The sequence below is a fragment of the Melanostigma gelatinosum genome (genome assembly GCF_949748355.1).
Source record: "Melanostigma gelatinosum genome assembly, chromosome: 2".
NCBI classification, from domain to species: domain Eukaryota; kingdom Metazoa; phylum Chordata; class Actinopteri; order Perciformes; family Zoarcidae; genus Melanostigma; species Melanostigma gelatinosum.
The window spans coordinates 26,206,435-26,224,738 of record NC_136635.1 but is presented as its reverse complement, the minus strand read 5'-3'; the positions used below and the strand labels follow the sequence as shown (position 1 = coordinate 26,224,738).

The 18,304-nt window shown below is 43.9% G+C and overlaps 2 protein-coding genes across 4 annotated transcripts in view; one reads left to right on the top strand and one right to left on the bottom strand.

The window, feature by feature from the left end:
- Window positions 1–4,904, top strand: part of adcy7 (adenylate cyclase 7) — a 45,686-nt gene extending 40,782 nt beyond the window's left edge. For 2 of the 3 annotated variants that reach the window (XM_079291286.1, XM_079291284.1), the window contains 7 exons: window positions 171–282; window positions 568–726; window positions 1,038–1,184; window positions 1,465–1,572; window positions 1,732–1,846; window positions 2,648–2,772; window positions 3,746–4,904. In XM_079291286.1, coding sequence (XP_079147412.1) covers window positions 171–282; window positions 568–726; window positions 1,038–1,184; window positions 1,465–1,572; window positions 1,732–1,846; window positions 2,648–2,772; window positions 3,746–3,892 — 913 coding nt within the window. In that variant the 3' untranslated portion in view covers window positions 3,893–4,904. The remainder of the gene's footprint in view (window positions 1–170; window positions 283–567; window positions 727–1,037; window positions 1,185–1,464; window positions 1,573–1,731; window positions 1,847–2,647; window positions 2,773–3,745) is intronic. The other variant, XM_079291285.1, reaches the window with a different exon arrangement.
- A 43-nt stretch (window positions 4,905–4,947) lies between these two features.
- brd7 (bromodomain containing 7) lies at window positions 4,948–12,861 on the bottom strand. The gene is made up of 17 exons (XM_079288598.1): window positions 12,754–12,861; window positions 12,196–12,389; window positions 12,012–12,096; window positions 11,848–11,905; window positions 11,527–11,671; window positions 11,251–11,361; window positions 10,703–10,872; window positions 9,783–9,897; window positions 9,372–9,447; window positions 8,977–9,084; window positions 8,739–8,874; window positions 8,423–8,534; window positions 8,247–8,291; window positions 7,381–7,468; window positions 6,216–6,359; window positions 5,478–5,618; window positions 4,948–5,095 (listed from the first exon to the last, which is right to left on the bottom strand). The coding sequence occupies exons 1-17, from the start codon at window positions 12,800–12,802 to the stop codon at window positions 5,031–5,033; spliced, it is 1,842 nt and encodes a 613-aa protein (XP_079144724.1). The 5' UTR covers window positions 12,803–12,861; the 3' UTR covers window positions 4,948–5,030.
- Window positions 12,862–18,304: the final 5,443 nt, after the last annotated feature.

Here is an 18,304-nt window from a genome sequence, read left to right as displayed (position 1 = left end):
AGATAAGAGCGGTTAATAATGACCTCATGACAGTACCATCGGTACCATCAAAGTCACAGTTCCATAAAGACGCATCACGGTTATTCACTTCAGTTCACACGGAATAATCGTGTATGAAATGTGCAAATGGCAGCAAAGTCGAGCCATGAGTGTTCTCGTTTGGTCCACAGCAGAGACGATCACGCCATCCTGACGTGGTTGGGGCTCGTGAAACACCCCCAGGTGATGAGCTGCATTTACATCACCCTGTTCCTGGTCACCATACTCATCATCTCACAACAGGTAATGACAATCCCCACCTCTCTGGCCTCAATTTTTATGTTAAGAGATTCAAAGTGTTGTACATATTCACATTCAAATAATTGAAGTAAAATATTGTGATGGTCCGGTCATTCATTTATCTATATCTTCTATATGTCAACTATCAACGACCACCAATTGTGAAATGATAACAAGTAATACACTTTCTGGAAATAAATAAATCAAGAGGCTGCCAGAAATGCAGGTAAACTCCAATGATTGTTATGTTTTTCCTTCTTTTTCACTCGCCGTGTTTTTGTTTGCTAGAACGAGTCCTGCTTCCGCCAGGACTTCCTGCTAAAGTATAAGAACCGCACAGAGCAGGACGAGATCGAGACCAGGGAGAACCTGAACCGCCTGCTGCTGGAGAACGTGCTGCCGGCCCACGTAGCGGCGCTGTTTGTCGGGGAGAATAAAAAGAACGAGGTGAGGGGGGAGGGGCTGTTCGTTAATAAGTGATAAATGAGAAACCAGTAAACCACATTTCATGTAATAGTATTAAAAGGAACTCCAGACAGACATTTTCTGTGAATTTGAAAGAATGTATTTTAAATAGGTTTGGTGTAGCATTACATAACAATTTCCTCGACCACTATCTTCCTAAGAGTTCAGCCCAAAGCTGTGAGTTGTCCTTAAATTATCAATAGAACTAGTAGAAGTTAAGGGAGGTGTGTCTATGACGTTTCCAGTCTCCTCCTGGGTAAAACTATGAGCTGTGCCCCCCCCCCCCCCAACAGGACCTCTACTACAAGTCCTACGACTGCGTCTGTGTGATGTTCGCCTCGGTGCCGGATTTCAAAGAATTTTACACGGAGTGTGACATCAACAAGGAGGGTCTGGAATGCCTGAGGCTCCTGAACGAGATCATTGCTGACTTTGACGAGGTCAGAAAAAACATCCTCATCCATCAATGTATTACCAAGTGCTTGTTTGCGATACATGACATCACATGATGTCTTTAAAGCCTCAATTTGTTATCGGTTTCTGTTCATGCACTGTTAACCGTGCGGACAGCTGGGCTTAAAACGGAACAGTGTTCTTACCTGCACTCTTATAATATGAGCTAAATCCCTCCAGTGTAAATGCCAACAGGAATACATACTGTTAATGATGAAAGGAGGGATGAGGAAGTCAAAATATTTTAGTTTTTCTCTCACCCAACAGCTGCTGTCCAAACCAAAGTTCAGCGGTGTGGAGAAGATCAAGACTATTGGCAGCACTTACATGGCAGCTGCAGGGCTGAGCGGGACGCCCGGTCAGGAGAACAATCAGGTGGAGTAGCTACTGCCTCAGACCAGGGTCAAACCCGGGTCAAACCCGGGTCAGACCAGACTTGTTGACCGTTTCTCAGCAAGTCATCGACCTGTCACATTAAAAAAAAACATAAAGCTTGAAGCAGTCATATTGAGGTTGTGAAATCTGCTCTTCCAGGACAGAGAGAGGCAGCAGGCCCAGATCGGGATCATGGTGGAGTTTGCCATCGCTCTGATCGGGAAGTTGGACGGCATCAACAGACATTCCTTCAATAGCTTCAGGCTTCGTGTGGGTGAGTGTCGGCTTCAGCACAAACCTTTCATTGACTGAATACTGCACCGCATTGCACCCAGCTCTGTTCGGGCTGACAACCCAACAGGTTACCTTGGTTACAATGTGCATGATTGGCATCCACGGTGTTCTAGCCGTGAGAGCAGATGCATTCACGGACACTTGATTATGAGGTCGTGAAGTTAAACCTCCCGAACCTTTGACAGAAATATGTAGCATCTGCTTTGTAATGTTGAGGATTTAGGAGCTTATTTTAAATTTCCACTCATAAATAACTGTGGTTAAGTTAAGTCCATCAAATGATATATAAAGTGAAGCCGTTAAAATGGAGACAGAACCCAGTTGAGTGTGTGAGGAACTTTAACCTCGGTCTGCAGTCCTGGCACAGTTATTCCCAGACAGTTGATTCTTAGCAGACAGCTTACAGGATAAAAGTTTAATTTCAAACATTTACATTTCTTGGGAGATAAAAACATACATAAGGCATAAACACTGAAAGTTGTATCAACCTTCTTATCAGCAGCTGAGTCTAAACACCGTGTGACTTTGAAACAAAATCCACATTTGTTTATTAAAAAGCAGTTTAAAGTGTTTGGCACGGACTTCTTTGACCGATAGACTCTACTGCAAATATTTTTTTGTGTATCAATTAATACAAATATTGATCCTTTCTCAACTCTCCTCACTAGCCAGTGAGCAGCCTGAGATTTTCCTTGTGACTCTTTTTTCTCTCTGTAAATTCTACACAATAACATTATTCAACGTGTCAGACTTAAACACGTTTTTTTTTTTTTTTTCACAGGCATTAATCACGGCCCAGGGATAGCCGGAGTGATCGGGGCGAGGAAACCTCAGTATGACATCTGGGGCAACACGGTGAACGTGGCCAGCAGAATGGAGAGCACGGGGGAGCTGGGAAAGATCCAGGTACATTCAGCACAGTCCAACACAGGCAAACAGCGATATTTCCTCTGGTGGTCTCTGGAAGGTGAAATGATGACATGGTCCTCCTTAGCTCTGCATTGCAGATCTTAACACAATCATGGCTGGATTCAGAAAGATTCAATTTCAGACTCGATTGAACAGCTCATCAGATTCATTTTTATTGGGAGTTTCTATGTGAATTAGGGATATGGTTTGAAAAAGGCTTGCCGTTTATGTTGATGTTCCAGAGACGTGGACATCGTTGTGAGGAAGAACTAACCAGTGCTACTTTGGTAGCTTTGGGGTGTCATGCCGCACTGAAACGTCCTTATTCCCGTCGCTTGTGTCACGTTTCCAACAGCGAAAAAACACAAGTGCAGACGATGTAATGGAAGAGGATTTGTTTTACATTGTACATTTTACAGTGTTTATCGTATATTCAGCCGCAGCGGCGAGTGCATGACCGACGGGGACCCTGCAGAATCCAAGCTGCCGAGAGCAAACACCCGACTGGTGGAGCATTTGCTCAAACTGCCCTCCGATGCAAACAGAAAGTGAATCATTCCGCCGTATTAAGCCTGAGGCTGGGTAGAGGTAGAGCACGAACGTTTTGCTCCTCACTGGGACAGAGGGTGTGTGAGAGACCTTCTTCAGGATCCCGAAGATAAACTGGAAAAGGCAACCAAGACCAGCAACGCCATTTTGGGGGTGATTTATGTAATATTATAATTGAATGGTCTGCCTCCAAAGAAGGAGCTGCAATGGAGCCTCTGCAGCGGGAAGATGGCACGGCAAGTGCATCAGTAAGAGAAGTCAGGTGTTGCTGTTCGCTGCAAGGAAGTTCCCTTTGTGGATTTTGGGGCTGTGTGATTTCATTTTGTGACTGGAGACACAATACATGTTATAAACTTGCTGTTCAAAAAGGAGTTTTCATAGTTTTCATAGCTGCAGTTGTGATTTCTTCGTCTACTTCCAGGTGACAGTGGAAACGTCCGATGTGCTGCACAGGCTGGGCTACTCGTGCGAGTGTCGGGGACTCATCAACGTCAAGGGCAAAGGGGAGCTGAAAACCTTCTTTGTGTGCACCGACATGAGCAAGCAGCAAGGTATGGGTCTGAGCTGAGGCCAGGGCGAGACACTCGCCACAACTGGAGACGCAGTCGAGCCAAGAGTTTACAGACTCCACAAGTGTTGAGACAGAACAGACTGTTTCCTGTAATGAATGAAAATACTGAGGACTTTGCTGTGTTTGTTGGAGTCGACACTCGATCAACACTTTCTACTCCGGACCTGTTGAACGGCTCAGGATGTGGCAGTCATGGCGGAGAGATGATCAGTAGTTTTTTCTACATACATTCAAGTCTCGTGAGCAGTCACTTTTGTACTTTTTGTCTTTAACTTAGATGTTGTTTGCGATAGAAAAATTTTAAAAAAGCGCATTGTACGAATGCCAAATACAGTTGTGAAATGTTTTTTTAAGACCTCTCTGGTCCTTTAAAAAGAAAACAATGGATTCTGTTTGGATCATAATTTGAAACCCATCTGGTTTTCCAGTTTTGAGACCGGATGGGCTCACTGCTCTGTTACTGTGTAATGAGCATGCCATATGTGAGGCGGAGCCGTTTCAACAACAGAAACAGGCCGTGCAGAGGATAAATATATAAAAACTCTTTTCTTGCTTCTGTCTTTGGGAAATATTTTACATCAATAGAAGTACTAAGTTTCACTCTCTGGCCAAGCTTTTAGGTTCCAGCTGTGTAGTTAGAAACGACGATAGTTGCTGCATTTCAAAAGGAAATACACAAATCCGTGTGCTGTATGTACATCATCTGTTCAAGTGTATATTCTGCTTGTCTGCATTAATGCTGCAATGAGGGAAGCCTGTGACGCTCTCCTTGGTGTCCTTAAGTCTGCGTGATCCAACAATCTGCCTGCTGTGAATGGTTTTCCAGCTCCAGCTCAGATGTCAGCGCTGCGCGTCTCTGAAACTTGATTCGTCTCGTGGCCTTATCTTTTGAGACCGTCACTTTGTCTGTAATCGTGGTTGGATAATAATAATAATAATGTATTGGCCTTTATGTGAACAAATGTGACATTGAATTTTGTACAGCTACAGAATGTAATAAATGTTTTCCTATGTCTGCAGTTTGTCATACAATATTTCACAACAGCAAAGACTTGTATATTTAGAAAAAGAGGTTTAATGACTGAAATGCATACAAAACTTAACTTATCAAACAGTAACGGTGGTTGGGATTTCATCATACAGCGATGACTGGAACTGGACCACCGGACAAGGACTCCATTGGCTCAGCAGTCTCCTGAACTGAAAACATTGAAAACAATATTAGATGCTAAGTTCTTACCGACACTCTGTAAATTCAGACTTTACTTCCCAAATGGCCGACAAATAAATGTTAGTCAGCGGTAGAGGAAGTACTCAGATCACACTGTAGAAAATACTCTGTTATAAGTAAAAGTCATTGAAATTGTTACTTAAGTGAACGTATGAAAGTATAATCAGGAAAATGTACCTAAAGTATGCAAACAAATGGGCCCCTGTGACCGTTATACTATTATATATTTCATTTGATTATTATTACTCTTAAGTACAGTGTTTTTAGTTCCATTCCACGACTGATGTTATTGGACACACAGACAAGCAGAGTGGTCGTTGACACTCCACACATGTCCAGTCAGGTGTTTACCTGTAGTGAGGTCAATGAAGGGCCCGGGTGGTTCTGGAGGAGCAGCGATGCCCATGGCCTTCCTGATGCCATAGACGCTGCTGACGTCACACGGGGCCACTTGACCCGTCAACTCGGCTAAGTTCCCGGTCACCTTCTCAGCTGCAGACAAAGGAAGAGTCAAAGGGAAACATCACAATGACAAGAAGCGACACGTGAGTTTATTTGCATTGGAAGAAGAGACGATAGGAGTCTGTCACGCTTTAAGTCTCGATTTCACAGACTTCTGCCATCCATTCAACCTTTAGCCAGAGTTCTGTGTTATGTTTCAGGAGTAGTTTGACTTTTTGGGAAATCCACTTGTTTGCTTTCTTGCTGAGATCATTATTAGAAGATTGATACCATTCTTTATGTCTACGGTTAACATGAATCTACCACCAGCAGCCGCTTAGCATAGCAACTAAAAACCAGGGGGAAGGTGAGCCTGACTCTGTCCAACGGCAACATTACTATTTTGAGGAACAGTGACTAATCTTTAGCACACACTAACACCAAAAACAATTTGTGCCACTTTGAGGAATACAACCCTGGGAATGAGGTCAATGTTGGTGATTTGAATCATCGTCTGAAGCTAATAGACAAACCGCCTCCGTGGTGGCTGGTTGGTTGAGAGGTTAAATGGATTGTTGGTCTACCGACGGTGGCGATGGATTGAGTGGCGGAAACAAAGGGGGCCATGATGCACTGACAGACTCTTACCCAGCTCCAGCTCCTTGGCAGTTGGTGCCATCAAGCAAATCATGTTGGGTGGCTGCTTAGTGCTCAGACGCTCCTTCTGTGCTTCCTGCAAGTCACGCAGGAGCTTTGTAGTCTCGTCCAATTTCTGCTGGAAGTGCAGGGCCTCTGTGACAGATCAGTGAGGGGGGAGAACACGCATACCGTTAGTACTTCCTCTGGGTTCCTCCGGTTACCTTGCGGTAGCTCCTTGGTTGCACGTATTGAACACAATACATCCATTCTCTCTCTGTCCTACATTAACATGTGGAGAGCTGAGAGAGAATAAACTGATGGGCTGTTACAGAGAAGACATAATGCAATGCTGAATGGCTAAATGGCTCCAGATGAAGGCTGATTTCTTTATTTTTTTTTTAAATTGACCTCAATGGCAAAAGCATTTACAGTGCGATTATGAATGTCTTTGTTCACATATTCCTTTGAACCGCACATAAAGCAGTCAGGGCTGCCCAGGTTCAGAAGGCTGTGTCCTGCTCTCTGGGTTGGACACATCGCATCTGTGATCCTCCATGAGAGTGGGTAGTTCTTGCAGTTCATGTTCAAAATGACAAAAAAAAAAAAAGAGGCTTCTTGGTTTTGTGTCTGATTCTGAACTAAAGAAGCTACGAGTCATTTGGTGTGTGCTTATGTAATTTCACGCCTGGTTCTCACATGTGGCAGGTTTGTACTCTTATTTAGGCAAAATCACAATGTGATATGCATTGTAAATAGAGCTGAGACAAATTCATATAATAGATTAACAGAAAATCAATGAACAATAATTTAGAAAAAAGACTAATCAAGCAAAACAATCTCTAATTGCAGCTTCTCAAATGTGAGGATTTACCGATTCTTCCTATTCCATATTTTAACGTGAATATCTTTGGCTTTTGAACTGTTGGTTGGACAAAACTATGAATTTGATATTTTCACCTCCAGCGTACTTCTATAAATATTTTTTGTAACTAATATTCTGACATTGACTAAATGGTTCCTCAATGAATCTACATCTACCATTAAGCTGGAGAAAGACTATCAATACCTGTAGATACCTGATATATCTATATATAAAAAAGCCGAATCTACAATATAAAGGAGTGTTAGCTGCAGCCTGATATGCATCACAGACTAAGTCGGACAGACGTTTTACCCCCAGAGAGCTCCTCAGCCATCTGCAGGCCTGCAGCAGAGCGCAGGAAGTCGAGCCTGTTGCAGTTGGATGCTTCGGGTTTAACTACCTACGAGAGATAGGAGACAGGGGTGGGGGGGTCGGGGGTGGGTGGGGAGAGGACACGACATGTTTAGTCAGGTTAGAAAAATTAATTCCACACGAGACAGCTGACGCTTCAAGGGAACATCCAGACCCTTTGAAGCCTCTTTAGTCATGCTGCTTCTTCTCTCCACTGAAATCGAACCTGCAAGAACCCGGGGGGGAGGGGGAGGGAGGGGGTAAGAGCGAGCTGGAGAGCGGCCAAGAGCAGCAAACAGCCAGGACAGAGGGTTTGCTGTGTGCCTGACGGAGGGGCCTGTGCGTTTTGGTTTCCTCCGCTGCTCTGAGGAGCGATTCACCCGCGCAGCCAGCGGGCACTCTAAGACAACACGGGCCTCTCCAAATTCTTTGACGGCGGGCCCTGCGCGAGTAGCACCGCTGTGTTTTGGAAGGGGAAATGTTCTTTCCATGTGTGGATGGATCGCAGCTAAAGGCTGGCCCCCGCGATGTTGACACAGCTGGTTGACGTAGCAACAGTCTGCCGGGGCCATCTTTAATGACAAAATTAAATGAAGTACCCGCGCACGAGGCGCAATGCGAGAACACGTGCGGTGCGCCCGAACGACCCCGCAGAGGGAGTTCCTTTTTTCTGAACATCGCATCCAACACCGGTGAGGGCGGACGGCGCCGGTTTGGCGTTACACAGCACAGGCTGATGTTTGTCATTATGAACATTATCATGTTTATTTCCAGTTACTGACTGCTTATCACGCAGGATAGGTTTTTATCCGGGTGTCAACTCTCACCTCCATGTCCTCCGCATCCTTTTGTGCATTTGAGTCGTCCTCCACCTGCCAGACAGGCGAAAAAACACAACTCATTCAGCCAATGGAAACTCTTAAGATTTCTATCCGGCGCTGTTTAACTCAGTCATGAAGAAAGTCAACTTGGATGAGTTGAAGCGGTCACAATAGGTGCTTACCGGCACGGCTTCCTTCAGGGTTTTTGAATGCTCGCCGTTCGTCATTGCGTCCAGAACATTGTCCGCCAGTTTGTACACATACTCGTCTGATTTGGCGAGGAACTTTGACAAGCTGCCAAAAACACAGAGAAAAACATTTACAGCTGTTGGAAGCAGTGGTAAAAACCAGAATCACTTTTCTCGGCCAAGAACAATGCGAAGTCGACATTGACACCGATGACAGACATCTGGAACGCAATCGGCACGGAATGCCTCAAGTGACGCGCGGTGCGAATGCCACAGGGCTCGAGTGCGTCCGTGGTCGTGCTGCACATACCTGTCTGAGCCCAGAGGCTGGGACTCCTCTCCATACAGAGAGAACACGAGGTCAGAATCCTCCTTGCTGACGTTGGCGAAGCTGGAGTCGTAGGTGGGTGCGTAGGAGGTGAACGGCCCGTAGTTGACGTAGGACACTGTGGAAAAGGGTTTGCACGCAGACAGCTCGTTATCTTCCCGGCCTGATTCTAGGCGATATCAGCGATGTGCAGAGACATTAAGCCGCAGCCACACATTACCTGGAGTGATCCTGTTCCTCTTATCCTCCCTGAAGCCCTGCAGGCTGTTCACACCGCTCTGCAGCCGATTGGACATCATGCCCAGTTTCACGGGACAGTAACCGGCATCTGCGACAGGAAACACTGACATTTTACCAACTGTCACCAGTTGTGTCTCCACCTCAGTTTCTTCATATATTTAGGAGCCATCTGCAAATTTTGCGAGTCCAAGGTGACGTCTACAAATTGCTTTTTAATCAAAAGATACAGCTTTCAATAGAAGTGTGTTAAACAAAAAACAATTCTTCACATTTTTAAAGCTGGAACCAGTGAACCTTTGGACATTTTTGCTTGAAAAAAACCCCATTTTATTAGGAATTAGTTTGAGCTCTATTATGATTCAAGGTGGGACCTACCTCCTGCTGATAGATCAGCTGGGTTGAGGATTGCCATGGTGGTGGAGCCGTCAGACTTTCGCCTTGCAAACTCCAGCTACACAACAAATTTATTAAAGCGTTCAATGCAAACACACATAAAAAACAAAATCACCTTAAAAGGAATAGCTGTGTTGTGGTTAAACTTTGGGATGGACCTAAAGAACATTCGACAACATGTTTTTACCGTCACTGACCGACCAACATCACAAAAATACGAATTATATATTGGGCTAACAGAAAGGTATGGCTATTATCTTAACAGAGGGCTTTAACATGACCTACTTTTCTTTTAATGACGTTATTTAGTAAGAGCAGGATTCATGATATCTTTCATAGTGGATATGTCAATTTGAGAGATAATAAATGCAGAGTTCCACCCTGCTTCCTCACATCACACTGCAGCACTCTGTTGGACAGCTTTCCTCCAGACTCCTCGATGACCTTGCAGATTTCCTGAAGCTCTTTCTCTACCTTTGCAGCCTCGTCCTTGGAGTCCTTTTCCTGTCTGCGAATGAACCACAAAGACGAGACAGATGAGACACTTTGGTCCTGAATGAAAAGGCTTTTTACTGTGGCATACAAACATGCACACTGCAGCAAAAATACTGCAAGGAAGAAAACCTGCACAAGTCTGTTCATTAAACGCCTACATCCTGCTTTCAGTAACTCAGATAATCTACCTGGCAGCGTTTCGTTGACGTCAACAAACGGCCATTAAGATTTTCGGCTGTTCCTCTTGAGTGAGTCATCACCAACACACGAGTTAAATTCAAGAGGTTCTGTTACAGCACCGGGCAGCAACACAGATTTAAAAGGTGTTCAGCCTTGAATGAGAACAAGACCCAGCACGCTGCGAGCCATTCTTCACATTGTCAGCCTCCAGCAGCAGAAAACTGATTTCACTTCAGTGTTGGAGGAAAATAAGCTCACACAAACCAACGGTGTTCGGAAAAATGGTGCCATCAGCGGCCTGCATTTTTAGTCCAGGCTGATTCGTTACCTCAACCGCACCTGTGTTGACCTGTTTACTAATGTCTCTGCTGCTGTAATACTGCAAATCTCCCCGTTATGTTCAGCCCTTATTTCAGTTTTAAAAATCACATTTTAGCAAGGCATGCTGGGAATTTTAGTTGGATCTTTGGTTCAAGATCAGAGACTGCTTTAAAGGGATTCAAGCAGTGAACAAATAGTCATGGTTATCATTTCACTTCCTTCATCTTGGCCCTCATAGCTTAAGAGCAGCTATGCTGAAGTTGTATATGACTGTGACTTTAAGAAAACATGAACTTAAAGTCAGCAGGTTAAAGGACCTGGTTGTGCCGGGTGTCTGGGATCTCTCGCTGGTGCCTGTGGTCGAGGGTCCTTCTCTGTTCTGGTCCAGGCTGGTGCCCCCTTGGTCCTCAGTCTTTCCCGGCAGTTTGGCAGAAGGGTCGAGGCCAGACATGAAGTCTATGCTCTGCTTCAGGCTCTCCAGTCTTTCCTATTGGATTCAAAGTTGTATTTTTCTCACTTAGGATCAGGAAGGAGCAGAGAAGAGAAAATGCTGGATGAACCTCTTGGTACTACTGCTGCAGCTACAATTAGAGGCAATCTGCTGCCCCCATCTGTTGCTTTATAGCAACGCAACTTTGTTCCAGTGCTCCGTAGGAAGTTAAAGTCAAAAAACAACACTGCTGCAACTAGTAAAGAAAGCTTCTTGTGTATAAAATGGAAATATTTACACATATGGTGCAGTAAATACCAGCTGGGTTTAAAGAGGTAGTGAATGTTCTGAACACAATAAACTGAACAGGACAATCGTTAGCAGTCTGTATGATCCCTTAAAGAGATTTATTTTCCTGAATCCTCAGTTTCATACCTGGTTCAAGATCTTCAATCCAGAGTGTAACAGTTTTCGAGCTGCTTTATGGTAAATCATCTCCGGTTTGTTGTAAATCATGGCGTTTTCGCACATAACCCTGAGATCCGCCTGCATCAACACACAAACACATGACAAAAAAAAAGCGACTCTTGAGGATCAAAATGCATAGAAGAGAGTATTATCCTGCTATAAAGTTGATATGGAATGTTTATCTTGCTATGTGTGTCTACTTGGCATGCAACAACACCCCCTGTGTGTAAATCAGACACATACCGCGATTTCATCCAACGACTGATAGTAACCCTTCTTTACTTTGTCCTTCATTGTACTGAAGTCCATAGGCCGTCTGATGATCATAGAGTAGCCAGGTGCAATGAGGTCTGTCACCGGGAAGGAGAAGAACGCCCTGGGATCTTTCCTGCAGAGAAAACACACACACGTGTACAGTATTTATTCACCGCACCAGGCAGGCATACACTAACTTTACTGTAATCACACGCGCTGTGAGGAGACTTGCTGCTGAATGTGCAACAGCTCATAAATAAACAAGAAGATACACAATTATCTCGTATCACTAAATGACAAATGCTGCACCTTTGGAGCTGCCTGATGAGCTGGTTCAAAGCTTCCTGCAGAGGAGTTTGTTCCCTTTCTACGAGAAAAATAACAAAGCATCAAGGAAGGTTTTGCACAAAAAGGTGTTGAGATAAACGGTTCTGATTCTGATAAACTGCGGACAAAGGGACATTAGAGACTACCTTCCAGTTTATCCAGCTCTGAACGTATCGGAGTTCTGCTCCGTTCATCATCTTCTGCTTCCTGTCCTTTCTTCTTCTTTGTAATCTGGCATTACAGAAACAAAGAAATATAACACGAGGACGATTTGTGTAAACTAAGTTCTCCCTTAAAGAGGAAAGGGGGTATGTTCTTTCGTCACGTTACCTTTTTCTTTCCTCTGTCATCCTCCGGAGACCCTAAACTCTTCTCTTTATCCTTCTTCTTTTTCTTCTTCTTCTCTTTGGGTTTGTCGTAGTCCGCCGGCTGTTCGTTATAAAACGTATCCAGACTCGAGCTTCCCGTCGTCACCTCGTTTCCAGACACCTTCAACACCAGCTTCAGCGGTCTCTCTCCGTACTCTGCGGATATAAAGCCAACAAACAGCATTATCGAGCTAACCATAGGCAACTGTTGATAGCTGAAGGGGCAGTGACAGCTGAGATGTGCTAGAAACAATAGTTACTACTATTATAACTACTGCTAACGCTGCTATTGTACACTTACATTGCCTGTCTTGTATTCATACCAAATTGTGATATATTGACAGATAAATGAAGGAAGTAACGGGTATATCAGCCCTGTAGCTAACGTTAGCCTAGTAGCAGCACGCTAGCGGATCAGCTATAGCCATGCTAACAATAGCGAAGCCAGGGCTTCCAGCAATGCATTTAACAACAAATCAGCAAATAGTGGACAAGTCGAACTATGTGCAAATGAAAATACCTTCATGTCCGTGTTTTTCGGACTTATGCTTTTTGTGCTTCTTGCCCATTGTTTGTATTTTGATCTGGCACCGGCTGATCGCTCTCGCTGATCTCTGTGGTTTTTGCGGAAGCACCGTAGGACAGAGGGGGGAACTGCGCAGATCGACGCAGGCTTTCTGCGCCACCTGCCGGTGCGGCGGTGGTATCGCAGGGTGATTTGACCACCCTTTATCGTCGGTAGGGGCGTCGAGTCAACGAGTTTGAGCGGACCACCCTCAGGAGCAGCACCACTTGGCCAATGCAACTCAAATTGTGTAAGTTTTTTGCCATACTAACTCACACCCCAATATTTAATCATATTTTCATTATATTTTGTTCATAAATCTGAATCTGCAACGTTACCAGTAACATTTCTATGTCACTAGAATGTGATCCTCTGAAGTAAAAGTACACAGTATGTAACGTAGTATCGTTGAGCTGCATATTTTTTAAGTGCTTTGGGGGCCTTTTGTTAGTTATTTCGGGGTACGATTGTTGAGAATAATAACATAATTCACAAATTTTCACATCTAAACATTGAAATAAATCTACAGCTGTTTTAGTTGCGGGCCTGAGGCAGTGTGTTTTCTTCCCCCGTAAACCAGACTGTATTTCACTGATGTTTCTGACCGTGAGTGGCCGCGACTGGTTGTGTGACGCAACTATTTCATGGCAGATGTATTGGTGTGAACCCAAGAAAACGTGTTGAGTGTGAAGTTATTTGTATCAGCGATTCTCGAGAAAGCTGCACGCAGCAATAGCAAAGGCCACGCATTGGGCCCGTTCCTAACAGGCATGTTTTACACGGGCGCTGCAATAGTTGTTAATAGTTTGTGTTAATTGTTAATAGAATTGGGGAAAAAGGGGGGGGGTGTGTTTGTGTTTCAATGAAACAAAGGTGTGTTTGTGTTTGATTGGCAGTAAGTGGCAGGCTGCCAGAGTGCTGGTGTTACACCATATAGGTGTTGATCTATGCAAAACTAGGAGCGCCGACATGAAAGCAAAAAGTACAAGATATTTCCCTTTTGGTGTCTTTTTTTTTTTTTGTCAAAGGAGAACTCAGGACAAGTGCTTCACAGAGCCGATTTGTAGCTGTAGCAGACCAAAAAAAGCTATTTAATTTCAGTTGGACTTGAATTAAATATGGGGATGAATCTTGTTTAAATAAACCAGACTAAGCTCCTAAAGGAGACAAATGACACTTGGTTATGGTTGGGCTCGATGGGACACTGTACAGTCTGGAGCTTCCCTGCCTTGCAGAGCTGCTGTGCTCTGTTAAATCGGCACATATTGTGCTGGCTGATGAATGACAGATGTTTTATTCATGGAGGGAAGATAGTGTTGCATTCTTTGAAGCACATTCCAGGTTTTATGAAGAGGGTACAGGACAGGGGGGGGGGCAGAAGGTTCGAAAAGGAGTGACGATTGACTGGATCCACCTTTTTCAGCCATCCCTGCCTTGATGAAGAGGCGATTCTGACACTCTGATGATGTTCGAGTCTCCTGATCCGTGTCAAGGAATACCAGCCCCGTACACCCTTTACATACCGATATATGACTGCTAGTTGAGACTGTTGTGGAGAAAGCTTCAATTACAAGGCCAACTAATTTATGTGTGAACACAAGATCTAGAGCGCTGCTTTAGTGTGATTCTTTGTGGAGGAACTCAGTTTCACAGATCTATCGATTAAATCAACTAATCAATTAGTGGACAGACTTGTATACGTTTTAGTCGACTAAAAAAATGTTTTATCAAGCAATCCCTCAGATGGTTTATCACTGTGAGTGACCCCTTTCCCACTACACGTATCAATTGTATCCGTTAAGTATTGATTATTGCAGCTTTAAAATTGCACTTAGAAATCCTTTCTGTAAATATAGCATCTTGCAAATCACTTAGCTGGTATATGTTTTTGTTTTTTATGGAAGAAATATTTTCCCCAGAGTGGGTGTAGTTGTGTGTTTTAATATTACCACCTGATGGCGCCAAAGTAAAACATTTAAATCCTACACCTAGTGGCTTTAAATTGAGTGACTCTCCATAGAGGAGCAAATCCCATAAGGTCAGGTCTACCTTTCCACTCACATCATAAGTATTTAGCAAAGCTTGTCTGGTGAGAGCGCTTTAGGACGAGTTAGTGAACAAGCTCAGTCTGGGGCCCGAGGAGAGGAAGGTCCGGGTATATATGCCAGCCTCGGGCCGGCCCGCTGCAGCCCCAGAGAGGCCGTGGGATCCATCTGCTTCAATGCAGCTGCGGAGCTGCACACGCGTTGGAAGTGCACGGATTAAAAGGAGATCGGTTACACCAGACGGGGCTAACAAATGGCAGATGTCGTGAATTTCGTTTTCCTGTGTCACAACACACAGGCTAAAGGGACCCAGAGACTGTTTCCACATGAAAGCAGCATCTCAGCAGAACCATGTGAAACCACTTCCCACTCTGTGGACTGCATGGAACTCGGATGTTAAAAAATACAATCGGGCATACAAAGGCGGGCTTTGAACGGGTTATCTGTCTTGCACATGGTTCGACTGAACCGGAATTGGAAGTAAAAATGTGCTGAGCCCGAGCACGATGGTCACTGTACATTATTTAAAGTGCTGGAACAATTGAGTTGGAGTCACTCTAAAATAACCGTATTTCTGACTTCACAGCAGGTTCACTTACATCACTTCTACATGCCAGTGACTGTCTACACACTGTCTCGTCTTTCTTTTCTTGCACTTGATAAAGTTTACTGTGGATAAACTTTGCACTCACTTCATGAACACAAAAATATCTCCTGCTTCCACATGAATATATCGTCTGTATCGTTTCTCTTGGTTTTGTCGCTTTGACATTTGCACAGTTTCCTTCACTGTTTGAAAACTCTGATTTGTGTCAGTGTAAGTCACTTTGGGTAATTACATCAAACGTAAAGCCTGTGACAAATGCAAATTAATAACTTCTCTCCTTATGGAAAGATATAAGAATATGGCATGCAGTTTGGTCATAGAAGTATATTCTTTTCACTAGAAGTTGTCAGAGCGCTGTTCAGATATGACAGATGAAATGTTTGGGGTCATTACAACTGTCAACGCTGAACGGTTTTGAAGATGTAACCAGCCATCACATGGAAACATCAAAGAGGAGAAGCCAATCATTCTGCCTCAGTGTTTTTCTGCCGCCTGCCAGTCTGTCATGGCAACATCTTTGAGCATCAGTCACTCATCCCCGTCAAAGCATTATGTGTAGGGTGACTCTATTTGTATCTGCAACCAAACACTTCACTTTGGTTATCAATTTTTACTGCTCGCCACCGTCTCCGTGATGTTCCGGTCTTGTGGTCCTCTGACATCCCACCCTGGTCTGTGGATGAAGGTCTGGGCCGGTCGCGTGCTGCAAAGACCCAATACTTGCATGTCTTAAAGGGGTAGTGTGTAGCATTTTAGAAATATATGTTTACAAAAATGGAATGTAATAATCATAACCATGTTCTCATTGGTGTATAACCAGCTGCCATTTAGAATCCGTGTTTTCATTAACTTAGAATGAGCCGTTTATTATATCTAAGTATGATCTTCACAGAGTCTGCCATGTTTTCCCCCACCATGTTTCTACAGAAGCCCGGAATGGACAAACCAAGCATTAGATCTAGCGAGAGCCTTTTCGTGTTTCTACCTGAAGGCCAGCGTATTAGTTCTCCGACATGATTATGAAATTGCGATAATGTGAGACGAAGAATGCAAAACCGTGGTTCCGCCAGCCGCCATCTGGCTTCCGTGATTCCTAAATTAGTGTTGTGAAATATGAAGATAACCCTTTATTAGTCCCGCAGTGGGGACATTTTCAGTATTACAGCAGCAAAGAGGAGAGTGCAACAACACAAGTCATCTGTAAAAATGAAATAGTAAAGATATAATAAAGTATGCCGTTACCAGCAGACTGTTCACACTTAAGTATTCTTAAGCGATGCGTCTTCTCTGCGTCGCATGACTGTATCGATCACAACGTTACCGGTTCAACTTGTACACGATATTAGAAAGGTATCGCAATACCCTGCGGTTAAAAACGGTATGATATTCAATTTTGTTGGTACCGCTACTTTAAAAGTTACGTGTTTTAATAAGCGCTGAGAGCTGTTTCCCATGAGTTGTGTCGATGCTCTGCACCGTTCCACAAACATACAATCCACCAAAGAGGATGTGTTGAATTATTATTTTAATGTGCGAGACTGATATTCTCCTCACAAACACCACTTCGACACAACACAGCGCTCTCTACAGTCACTGTGGGGTCTTCCTGATTTTAGCAGCTTCTCCCTTATCAACTTCTCGCATAACGTCATCTGAATTTATTATCATTTTATGGGTTTTTGTTTTCGTCCTGCAGTACCACCACCGCCTGAACAGTTACTGATGCACTGAAAGGGGGCGCTGTTTTACAATAATAACCTTGTTAAATGCTGGTTAATGGGAAATCTGGTTGCAATTATAAAGCTAACCATCAAAGAAATCACAACTCAAGTATTGGGGACATTAGATTACTGCATGTCTTGTACATTTTCAAATTAACACTTTTGTACATTTGTAATTCATAAAAAAGGATTATCATTTCCATGTTCTTTCATCTATTATTCCATTACTTTTCCCGATGTCTTAGGTTCTTGCCATGGTACGTTTCAGCATTATTACATTTCCAGTTGTATTTTTAGGCCAATTACAATTATTAGATGTTTTGCTGTTCAATCATTTTTCTACAGTATATTATAAAGTGTTTTTCACATGTGTGCTGTTGCTGGCTGGTGCCTGAACCCTCTGGTAGTCCGCCATTGCACGGTCTGCAGAGACCCAATGCCTTTTAGGGGCAGACACAAAGTCTACATACTTCATCGTTAGAATGCACTACATACTCAATTTTACGTCATACTACTCATACAGTGTTAATAGTATGTTAGAATGCGATTTTGAGCAGAGCCACTGTCTTCTCTGATCCAATCACTCTAATGTATATTTCATTGGGCTTGCTCAATGTTTTTGTAGTTTAACATCACCCTCTGCTTTAAGGTACTTAATGTATTATTCTGTTTCGGAAAACTCCATTATAATGGAGGACGTTGGTCTGATGTGACTCTACAGAGGATGCTTGTTAGGAGTTGCCTGTGTGTATTTTCATGGAGCACACACATCAAAATGCTCACATGCATCATAAATTTGCAAGTGTGTGTTTGTGTGTGCGCGAGCATGTGTGACAGGATAAGCCGCGGGTGTGGGGGGGGGGGGGCGGCCGCTGATTAATGTCGATCTGAGCCTCAGAAGACAGTGGTCCTGTGGTGGGTAAATACACACGGGAGATGTGTTAAAAGCCTGCGAGCTTGGTGACGATCCTCCATCAGATCCTCAGCCGTTTGAAAAGTTCATATGAACTGAAAGACAGCCGCTGGGAAATGGTCTTTGCGAACTCAATGAGAGTTTATCATCTCAACACAGGGAGAGGCACCGTTTGAGGTGGAAACGCGCTGCCTGTAATCTCGCTCATATTCAGAGGCTG